Below are 12,133 nucleotides of genomic sequence, written 5' to 3' on the forward strand. Positions count from 1 at the left end.
ATAGGGCACAAACATTCATTTTTAGGGGGACAATACTCCACTATTCATGAAATGGCACATTGACAGTTCCACGATCACCGCCGTATGAACATATCTTTGGATGCTTCAAAATTCAACATTTCACCATTACATGATTTATTATTTAATACTGCTTAATATGTTGTTAGAGGGCGTGGACGGCGACTTGCTCTTTCTTATAGACTCTATCAAACCGAGCCTGCAACAATTTTGGAATTGTTGCCGTTTTGGTCTTCATTAGAAGTACTGTTTCCCTGTTTGATTCAGGTCCGAACATTAAAAAAATAATAATAATGATACAATTAAGCTTTGTAAAAAAGAAAGCTATTCATTAATTATATCAGAGTGATTTTTTAGCTTGGATGCCTAATTATTTTATGAAGTCGTGTATAAAAGAGACGATAGTCTTGATTTAAGATGTTTGAGTCATATTTTGTCTCAAATCTTTGCTGATATAAGCAAATAAAATATGACATATATAGATTAGGTAAGCGTTATCAGAGTATGTTATTATCTGGTATCAGTTAAACAACACTTAAGACAAAGTCCGTTTCGATACATAGCTAAGCTGGTTCAAAATTTAATGTTTGTACTTGATCTTCAGTTATTACATGTTAAAACATCCATTTCATAATCAATTAAGTATATTACATATCAATCTTAAAAAAGAGAGCTTTAATGTCCCTTTAATCTCTTTTCAGACTAAAAGAAGCATGCGAGACTAGTTTTTAATAATCGGTGAGGTGCTCTGAAGTCAAAGGAGCAGTATAATTTCGGTACATGGTTCAAAGGGTCATATAATAGTCGTAGGTGATATTGTATCTATAGTGTTTACAGTTAAATTTTATGAAACATTGAAGGGCACCTGAGGTCTTCCTCCGCCAGTAAAGCTGGAACATCGCGATATAACCTATACTGTGTCGATGTGACGTAAAACCAAAATCAAAGAAACAAACAAAAAATATGAAACATTGAACAATAAAACGATTTGCAGAAAAATAATTATCAACAATCTCACCAATGGAGAATTAAAAGCAAGTACCAGGTTAAACTCTAGGTCAACTGATATCAAAGTTAAAATAAACATGTGAAATAGTGGACATACTTCTATTCTAAATTCGTAGATATAGCTCTATATAGTCAATGGTTATTGGGAAATTTAAGCTTTGTCTTGGATAGTGAATGACTAATGAACTGTAGTTGCTAGTTGCTAACGAAAATCCATGGCTGTTGTAGAAGTAACTGTTTGCTACTGAAGTTAATGGTTGCTTTAGAAGTGATTGCATTTAGGGAATTCATTGGTGGCTAAAAAAAAGCCGATGGGTGTTTCTAAATCAATGGTAGCTACCAAAATCATGGAAATGGTGTGTCAATTACTGCAATTTAAGTTATTGGTTGCTATTGAAGGTCAAATGTCGCTGCAGAACTTACTGGTTAATTAAGAAATTAAAATCAATGGTTGTTATGGGAAGTCATGGACGTTACATAAAACCAGTAGTTGTTGTGTAATTAACTGGTAGCTAAATCAATATTAATTATCAACTTCACAAAGTTTCGAGGGGATAAACCCCTCTTTATCAAGGAGTCTCTGTTTATTTTATTAAATCACATTTTTACCTTCTTGTCTTACACTATGTTTTGTATACAGGAAATCCTGTTTTCCCGGACTACTTCTCACAAACAACTGGTGCAATACCAAGTCTAGTTGTGCATACGATCGGTATTTAAATGTTCAGTGTTTTTGTCAGAGTAATAGTTCTTTAATAATTTGTATTTTATTATTTTTTAGACTTCTCCTTTTATACCACTTATGCGATATCAATGAAACTTTACAGGATTGATTGGTAGCTGAAGTACTTGCACATACGTATAACACGGGGTTTTCAATTAAATAATGTTTGGCTGTTTATGGCCCATGAATAAAAGAAGCTTGTCCGGATAACTCCTCAGAAACGACTTAGCAATTCCATCCAAATCTTACAGAAATGACCAGTACTAAGTCCAGTTGTGCATATTATTGGTATTTTAAGGTTCAATAATTTTTGTCACAGCTATGGCTGGATTATTTTGTTTATGTTTTGTTCAGACTACTTCTCTTATAATACTAAATTAATGCAATTGAAATGAAACTTTAGTATTGATATTACTTCCATTTATAAAACGGGTTTTCTGGCTTAATAATTTCTTGGCTGAGTTACCACCCTTAAAAATGCGTTTTGTCATTATTATGATTTTTGTGTCTCCCGCTACATGCAAATGACTATCATGAAGCGACACATGTAATCACTGATTGTTACAATTTATATGTTTCTTTTTTATAATTTAAAAGATAAGATTACAACAGCCCTATGTGTTAAAATATATGTTTACAGTAAAAGAGCATTATTTATTCACTGACGTGCCTATAATGTCACGTTAGCATTAGCGCGCTCTGACGTTATAATAATTTGTAATGAATTCACTACTTTAATATCAATCTTGTTTTACTGAGGCCATCCAATCGTTTTCGCAACACAATAAATTAACCTGGTGTTTCATTTCTAATATTCGAAGGTTATATGTCATTATGTTACGATTCCGTCTAGTCAAAACCTTTTACGTGAATATAGTTAAAAAACATTTTGTGACGCGCAAATATGAACGTATAGTAGATTCATTTAATATAAAATTATAAAAACTAAAATAGACATTTACTCCTCTATTTAAAACTTCGGTACGTTGCGGGTTTTAAGTTATTTGGGTAAATACAGAAATATATGAGTTTACTTATGTATAGTTTAGAATGTCAGCAGAAATATACAGAATTGCTCTGGGAAATCGAGACAGACCTCTACAGCTGATTCCCGCTACTAATTATGTTATCACATCAACCACGGCACAGAGTTAGTCTTGTCCTGACATAACACATAAATATATGTTTATATATAACAATGAAAGGGCGGTTTTCACATAGCAGTAGCAATTATTACCTCTCCAAGAAGCTCTTTTGAGAGTCATTTCCCGTTATATGCCTAATATAAGATAAAATCTCGCACATTTCTACACTGTTATAAATCTTGAACGTTTTGGTCGTATAATTATACGTTCTTTCAAATGTATAGAATAATTTGACAATGTACCTAAATCAGCTGTTTATATTTTTTTCATATTTTGTCAGTATGATATAAGGTATTGACCCCAAAAATTGCTGCCACCTTTGGCAGGGGATGTAAATATTGTAAAAATCGGAAAATATTCTTAAAAATATTAAGGTAGAGAAAACTGTTCAAATTTCGTTAGTACTGCTGTATGGATGGCGTTCGTTGCTAACATTCCAGACATATAAAGTGTTCTTTTTTTGAAATGCGAATGAGTATGCCTAGAATTTATTACTCTATCCGTGTACTGCAAATAATATGCATCTTAATCCAATCAACGAACGCCCTCCATACAGCTAATCTCGTCTTTTTAATGTTAAAGTTTAGGATCTGTAAGTTAGTGTTTACTTGAAATCCTATAATTCAAAAAGATTGTATTGTTGGCTGAATATTAAATCTTTAAGATGTGAATGAGATATAAAACAAAACTGAAAAGTCACTTGTCAAATCTCAAATTATGTATATGGCCAGTTTATATCTGCAATAACTTTGTCAGATTAGAAGCTAGAAACCTGAAACCTAGAACCGTGTGTGAATGTCATCAGGAATAGGCATATTCTAGCGTCGATATTTTATATGTGATCGACAAATTTGATACTTTCAAAACACGAATACGAAATAGCGTGTATGTAATGAATAAGCAAAAAGTATGTTTTAAATTAGCAAACAATATCACACATGTACCCCAGGCTAGGCATATTCATAAATAGCATGCGTTCGTTATCAATATACTTGACTATGTATGCAGTTTGTAAATTACTTAACCATTTCGCTCCTTTTAATTAAGTGTGCAATTTGTAATTCTATCTAAAATTATTCATAAATTTAGAAGAAGAAGACGAATCTTGTTATAGGTACATACACTTACACATCGCGTAATATTTAAACGTTCTAAATGTTAAATTTTTGTAAATACAAGTAAATACAAATATATTGAAGAACTAGTCAGCAAAATACATTTCAAGTTTATAACTGTGTTCAGCAATTTACTAGATTTATTTCCGATTAACACATTTTCAATAAAATAAAAAAGTTAATACTTTTACATAATTTATGTATTTGTATGCAATATTTGATTTCCTTTTAAGAGTAAAATGATCTAATCTATTCAAATTTTATTTAATTGCAATAATTTGTTTCTGAAGAAAGCTTTTAATTGTATTTGACACTTAAGTTTACATGTGTATTCTTAAATGTAAACAACTAAATAAGTGACATACTTAGAAAATGGAAATATCAAAATACTATTATATTGCATTCGATGAATTATTAAAATGTTTGTGTAAATTTGAAAGAATTTGCTGAGTCTATAATCATTACTCATTTTTGTTATCATTGCGCTTGAGATGTCAAGTACCTTTATAATCTGAGCACGATAACAGAAGTTTCATCATATTTATTTATGGTACGGAACAGAAAATTTTAGTACCAGTTAGGTTAAAAAAAACGTCCTTATTGAATGTACGTTTGACTGATAATTGTAAACGTGAGTAATAAATGCCGCAAAAGCTCAGTCAGTAGAGTTCTTAGCTTGATAACGGACTTCAAAAAAGGTTTGTTTTTTTCTTTACTCCGCATGTGAGAAACTACATTATAATAATGCGTTTTTATTTGATGTATTTTTTATCTATGCTCCTTTTAAATTAATAATATTCATCTCATTTATTCCACCTTTCTCTTCTTTTATTTCTTATCATAAATGTTTAAATATTTTAACAATTTTAAAGAGAGACAAAAATACAATATCTTTAAGTTCATATGGGCCATCATATATTGAATAGTCAAACATGCGTAATGTTTTAAAGAATTTAAACTTGCATAATAAAGAAACAGTTTCTACCAGGCTTCGAACCCACTAGCTGAATTCACTTTCATATAAATACGGCGTCTTACTTACTATTCTATTGAGTCAAACTAAGATAGCATCTCATAAAATATAATGCCTATAACCTGTGTTATGTTTATCGTACTCAGATTTTACCATATTTTAAATTAACATTAACGACATGCTTCCGAACATATTCTCTGTCAATAAACTAACTTTTATTAATGACCAGCAACAACGAACTGCTTTCTTTTATTTTTGTTCTCATGTATTTCATCTGATTTAGTTTATCCATGATAAAATTTCCACTCCAGTTTGTACAAGACAACATGTCTGCTATCGTCGGTGCCCTCTTGGATGTTTCAGGATCGATGCACAACAGTTTTGGAGATGGTGTAGAAGAGGAAGGCGGTACATGGGCACATTCTATTTTCAGAGTAGCTGACGATCTTGTTCAGTATGATATATCAGAATCAAATCATGTTTTTGTCGTTGGATTTGGGGCAAATAATTCCGTGCATGCAGTCGATATAATTACAACGCTTATGAACTGCAAGGCACCAGAAGATGAAGGCAATGAGATCCCGTTGTCATCTGCGGATGTTTCAAAATTCAAAATTTTACTATTTCACGTTTAAATGTTGAATTCTGCTTGCCGGTGCTAGGGGGCGTGGACGGTAACTTGCACTTTCCAGTACCGTCCATGAACAGGCTCAATCAAACCGAGCCTGCAACATTTTCAATTTTGCCGTGTTGGGCTTTCTTTAGGGATTCTGTACTTATCTATTGTATAAACGAACCTGCGTCCCATTCAACAATTGAAAATATATTCAAGATTCTTAAAAATAAGGGTGCGTACACGATTAGAAAGTGGGCTGAGGCAGATACCGTGAGAAATGTAGTATCGGAATATCTAGCGAGAATAGTTTTAAGAAAATTAAAATCAGACCGACATTTTACACGGTACTTTGTAAACAACTGTTTACCAGCTGCCTGTAGAAATTTGTCAGACAATAAACTTGTAAAAGGCGTACAGTCAATGTTTGCATCTTTTGCTACATCTGTCGGCGGACAAGCATCGCAAAAAGACATAGAAACTGTTCTTGATAAGGCTCTACTGAAACGTGTTAACGATCAGTCAGTATACAGTGTCAAAGTGGTTTCAGATGTTCTTCATGGAAACATTGAAGAAAGCGATCTTACATCTGAGAGAGTGCACGAGTTACTGCAACTTGTTAAACCATTCATCTATGGAGGGACGCCTTTGTATTCTGCTTTGAATGAAACGGTTGCACTTTTCAACGGCAATATTGACAGGTATCAAAGTCAAAATAATTTATTATTTATCCTCTCAGACGGAAAACCTACGGACACGGATGAATTCAATATAAAATCACATTTTGAAAGAAAGAACGTTACAATCGTAAGCTGCTTTATTTTAGCGCTATCAGGTGTTGAACCTCAGAAATTATATAGCGTTTCTGAAAGTCATTGGGCTAATGGGGCACAAACTCTGTTTAAATTGAGCTCGTTCATTCCAACGTCGTACATTTGTAGAGCAATGTTCATAAAACACAAGTGGAAGATTGACATAACTGACGATGAAACAAGACTTTTATGCACGTGAACCATCCGGACAACGTGAAGAGTATTTGTAACCTAGCACGCAATGCGGTTTGTTGTCAAGATTCTTTATCAGAATTGCTTGTGTCCGTCAGCCTAGATATATACATTAACGACAAAAATCGCTCAGTGAAAGTGTATAACCAAGAAGATGGCGGAACTTGCTATTCTCATGCTGCTGCTACCGTCCTTCATCTGGCTATGCATCGGATTATCGGACGCGAACACGGATATCCTACATTTGAATTTCTTCGAGATGAAATGATCCGTCGCCACGGTAAACACGGTGCAGATACTCTGCAAGTTCTTAAAGAAATGTGTCCCATGTATCGTTTGCGTTGTCGGGAGGTTGACGTTCACGGTGCAATGAAAGCTGTTACAGAGAAACGTCCAGTAGTCGTCAAATTCCGGCTTACGGACTTGGATTGGGATACGTTTTACGAGTTTTTCCGTTTGACACCTGCAGGAATTTTGAAAAAACGAGATCTTGATATAAATCGTACGTCACACAGTATGTCGGGACATGCAGTGGTTTTGACAAGTTGTAACAGTAAATGTCTACAATTAATGAATTCGTGGGGAGAGAGATGGGCTGATAACGGTTTCTTTAATGTACAGAATGCGGAGGTTCTCGGGATGGAGTTTATCGACGTCTACTGGGACGAAAGCGATCTTTCTCAAAGCGAGAAAACTAGGTACACGCAATTTGGAACTGAGGTTGCTGATAAATTGATGAAGTCGCTATCAGCATTGCAGATTGCAACATTCGTTTGCCCGAAATGTAAGAGAACATCGAATGTCGACGACTTCTCAGGAAGACTCACACGAGTCCGCTGCCCACAATGCAAACGAACATTTTCTAGCTTCGACGGTAAAGGGAATCTATTGGCACTAAACATTTACTTGACATCGTTAAGCAGGTAAGCACTTTATAATTTTTGTTTGCATATAAGAAAATAAATAGTTTAAGTATTTTACGTATTGTGAATAGTTACATAATATTCCGTTTTCTCTACCATATATCACATAATACTTATTTTGTAAGCATCTTACACTTACATATTTTGATTTCTTGATTTTATTACATTATATGCTAATGCACAGACGCTTATATATAATTTTATATTGTTTATATTAGACAGGGATGCGATTCATATCGAGTTGAAGAAGATCATTACAGTTTTCATCGTACATTTTCTTCACTATTATTATTAGTGTATGAATCTATAAGAGACTTTTAAAATCTAACGTTACAATGTATTTCTTTATTAATACACACTGTTTTGTTGCTGTTTTTATAATGCATGATCTGTTAAAATAAATTGACAATCTCATGTACCGATATCGTATTGTATTGTAAGATTAAGTCGCTGAATATTTTATGTACCATCTGTACATGCATAATTTTTATCTTTAAATTTCCTATTATGAGTGTTTCGTAGGGATATGTTTCGGATGATAATAATGATACATGCACTTTTTATACACATAGATAAAATGTGCTAATTGTACTATACAGAGAGAGCGTGGTTTTAACTGTACATAAAGTATGATAGTTATGTTTTAATCATAAATCTAAAACTATCATCAAAGCTTATAATTCATCATTGTTATCGAATACCAATATCTTTATTTTGTATATCCATGCAAATTGGGATATTAATTCATCACCACAGAATATGTAATGACTAAACAAACATGTGTTTATTTATGTGAGCAGATCTTCAAACCTATGAGGACTTCACCTCTTAAATGTAACAGACACCTTAAAAGCACATTATGCCTTAGAAACAAATGATTGTTTAATCTTTAGAAAGGCTAAAGATTGATTGTATAATGTTTAAGGAACGTTAGATGCTTGTTACATGGAGAAAGTACTGATAAAAAGAAATTATTTGGTCATAAAAGTAAGCAAAATGTTTGCAAAGTAGTATTTTGACTTCCAAAGAAAATACTATTTTTTAACTGTACTTATTGCTAAAAAGCAAAAGATGTAATGGATGGTTCAGGAAATTGTCCAATGAGTAAATTTTTGGATACTATTAAACAAACACAACAATTAAAAAAACTTTTGATGAGGAAAAGTAAAAAGATTTTTGTGACATAATGGGTCTTTTATTAACAATCATCAGCGATAAAAGTGTTTATTGACAAATTTGTTCATTTATTGGTTTGATACTTTATTTGTATACATGTAGTTCTTAGAAATGAAATATCTTCAATAACATGTGTTTCGTTTGTAACTCTTCCAACAGCCTATTTTTGTATTAGTATAAATTCCATTGTTCTTTGAGTCCAAGAATTTTTATTTTCTCATGTATAATGATCCTGATTCAAACTAAAGATTATGAATTACATGCATTTAAATGGAGCAAATGTTTTTAAATGCAAGGGTAGATAACTCGAAAACAAACAAACTGAAACTGTTTCTTTTGCAAAATACAGACATAATTATTCTGTTCTGCAGTTTTCATTCCGCCTGTATGTCTTATAAAACTGTAGCTTAAGATTTGAATTCCCATTTTGAAAATCAAGTTTAATATGAAATATAGATTGAATCTAAAATAATGCACTCCAACCCTTATATTTTTACTAAGGGGGTATCCTTTTTTCCGATATTTACAAAAAAAATCTTATTTAAGTTTTTATGAGTTTTTTTTTCTAAAATGAACTTGCGAATTTCCAAGAAGTCATGAAATAGGGTCGTTTAAAGTATCACTTTGATGCCAACCTAATCTCTAATTCATTTCCTTGCAGTTTGTTTAATATGTCTAAAATAATCGAAATGTCGAGTTATGTAATACAGAGTGATAAATATTAAGCCCATCAGAATTTGTTTTTATGATAATAAAATGACATAAAGTATTTTTATAATGATTGTTTTAACTAATGAAAATTAAGCAAGTTCATTGGAAACAATTGAGACTTTTAAATGTTTGAAGGCACAATTATCCGATTTTATAAAGCGAAAAATCTTATCATTATTATAATAAACCATTTTTGTTATTTTATAAAGTGTAAATGAAATAACACGTGTCAGTTGAGCAATACAATTTTTTTGATATATTAAGATATCCAATATGTTACAAGCAATACAAATTTCTGACGATATATACAGACATATGTAATCAAACACATGTACTTACATGAAAATACGCCACACAGATAAATAAAATATTTTTCAAGGAACGTTAAGAGCTTGTCGCAATAAAAACGGCCGCAAAAAATCCTGCAGATCAATCTAAAGATAGAAGAGAGCACACACGAAATGATTGGCGATTCACCTAAAAAGTATCATCAGATTTTGTGTTTGCTTATTTTATTACTAGAATGGATAATTGGGTTTCTATTTACATACATAATCTTAGAATATATGTCATTAAACAAGGAAATGCAGAAATTTTAACACGTGTGGTAATTAGCCAAATTACGCTATTTTGAAATTGATTCTAATTCAAAAAAAATATTTTAATGATAAATGGTTTAATTAAACATATTATGCAATTATGAAATGAGGATTGTAGTATATCTTGTTTTTATTTCGTTTCTTTGTGATTTCTGCTTTAGTGCACAAATCTGTTTACATAATGGAAGATGCCATTACAGAAAATTATACTGACGCTATTTTTGTTTGTCCCTAACCCCTCCGTCATTACCTTACTACAGCAATCCCGAGTCGAAGACCTCAAGCTCGACAAAAACATAAGGAAGACGAGAAAACGGTAAGCTAATTATGTGAAACATGTAGAAAATGTAGGAAGTTTACACCTTTGAACTATTTGTAAATGCTTTTACTGAATGCTTGCACGTTCTATCTAAGGTTTTCGGTGAGTTACAAACGTTCTGACGATCGTTACCCTTAAATACGATGAGGAAATATTATCCTCATTTTTTCTCTACTTAAACAAAATGTTGTGTATAGATATTTACGCATGTACATGATCTTTATTATAGTCCTATCTTTTAAATGATTAACATATACAAAAATCGACATAAACAATACAAGATAATTGGACGTCTAATTGGAATGAACACTACATTCCTCATTTACAAATATTTACTACTTTTGCTCAAATTTGGGAAATAAGCACTGATGCTGAGTTTTAGCTTCTGTACAGTTTTTTTCTCTTAGTTTTAAAGAAAACATGATAACAATTTTCGAACTAGTAATTAGGAGGTATGTGGTATTCGTGTGTCGAGGAGATGGTTTCAGGTCTATGTTCAGAGCACATTGCTTTCCATAATTGATCTTATCTGTCAAATTATTGAGGTTGTTAATAAATGGGAGTATATTTATCAAAAATGAATCTCAGATCGTGTATTCATATTTGACATGAGATGTCGTCGGTTTATCAAATTTTTGCTTTTCTTATTTCTATAGGCTATGCGTATATTTTTGGTGTAGATAAAGCTTAACTTTCAAGCATACTTGATACGGAACAAAAAAAACATGTAAATAAAGTTAACACAAATGTAAATAAATAAACCTAGTGAATATTTTCTTTATTGTCATTAATTAAAAAAAGAAACAGATGCAGCGTCATTCTAATTTTCGCCCCGCGACCCGCCATTTGAACTTGTTTATCCTCGACGGTAAAAGTATCTAATATTTAAGATCAACCAATAAACTTTTTAAAAATTTAGGGAAACTTTGAAAACAGGCACTCATTCGGATAATTTTAAGGATTTTTTAAATTAGGCTCCCTAACAAGGAAAGTGGTCAAACATGTGTTATAAATGGGTGGTGTAGGGTCACATTTTTATACATTTTTTATAAATTTTGAGTAGAAACCATAATTTTGTTTATGTTGATTGTTAGCTGAATAGTACTATTTGTTTCTTACCAAAAATTAATGGTAAAACGTTTTCATTAGAATGTTATTGCAGATTATTAAAAGCTGCATGCCTCCAGATAAGCGAAAATATTTCAATGAAATCAAACTTAAGAAAAATTTACAAAGACTTAAGGAAAAGTAAACTATTCAAAATTTAAGTAATAATTTACATGTTATGTGCGATTAATGACTGTTTATTTCAATATGTATAACTATATTTCTACTGCGTTACTAAGTAAGTAAGGACTATTGTGGCATATTTTTGTTTCTTATTTTAGTAATTTACGTGGGTTGTAAGTGCCATTGATAATTTGTAAATTGCTTCCTTTTGGTAATTTCACAAAATTATACTTTTAAACACATTTTTTTAATTTTCATGAAAATAAGCATGAATCTGGAGGCGTGCTGCTTTAAAGGTTATTCATTTCTGAAAAAAGGGCCCTCATACACCCTAGCTTCAGTTCATAAAAGTGGCCATAACTCGATTTCCGTACGGTAAAGTTTGTTTAAATTTTGCATACAGGTGTACTTTAAGGTATGTATCTGACCTATGATATTAACTTTTCTTTTCCTAATAGTGCCCGTTAGGGTGGTTTTACCTTAAATCTCGCCTCGCGCCACCGCGGGGAGAAGACTTTTGTGTAAAACTTAGCCCAGCGCCCCCGATTTTAACTTGTTAAATCTCGTCGTTTCGC

The 12,133-nt window shown here is 32.0% G+C and overlaps 2 protein-coding genes across 2 annotated transcripts in view; one reads left to right on the forward strand and one right to left on the reverse strand.

The window, feature by feature from the left end:
- Positions 1–12,133, reverse strand: part of LOC132724979 (amine sulfotransferase-like) — a 131,120-nt gene that overhangs the window by 80,581 nt on the left and 38,406 nt on the right. The window lies entirely within an intron of this gene.
- On the forward strand, positions 5,773–8,659 carry LOC132724998 (uncharacterized). Its single transcript, XM_060709992.1, has 2 exons — positions 5,773–7,523; positions 7,742–8,659. The coding sequence occupies exons 1-2, from the start codon at positions 6,598–6,600 to the stop codon at positions 7,842–7,844; spliced, it is 1,029 nt and encodes a 342-aa protein (XP_060565975.1). The 5' UTR covers positions 5,773–6,597; the 3' UTR covers positions 7,845–8,659.

Source organism: Ruditapes philippinarum, unplaced genomic scaffold (assembly GCF_026571515.1).
Source record: "Ruditapes philippinarum isolate M1 unplaced genomic scaffold, ASM2657151v2 ctg732_1_1_1_1, whole genome shotgun sequence".
Lineage (NCBI taxonomy): Eukaryota > Metazoa > Mollusca > Bivalvia > Venerida > Veneridae > Ruditapes > Ruditapes philippinarum.

What these genes read in the sequence shown, in the direction of transcription:
- LOC132724998 (XM_060709992.1), top strand. Translation starts at nt 6,598, where the DNA reads ATGCACGTGAACCATCCGGACAACGTGAAGAGTATTTGTAACCTAGCA. An exon ending in TACTTGACATCGTTAAGCAG is followed by an intron (nt 7,524 to 7,741) that starts GTAAGCACTTTA and finishes TGTTTATATTAG; the next exon opens with ACAGGGATGCGATTCATATC.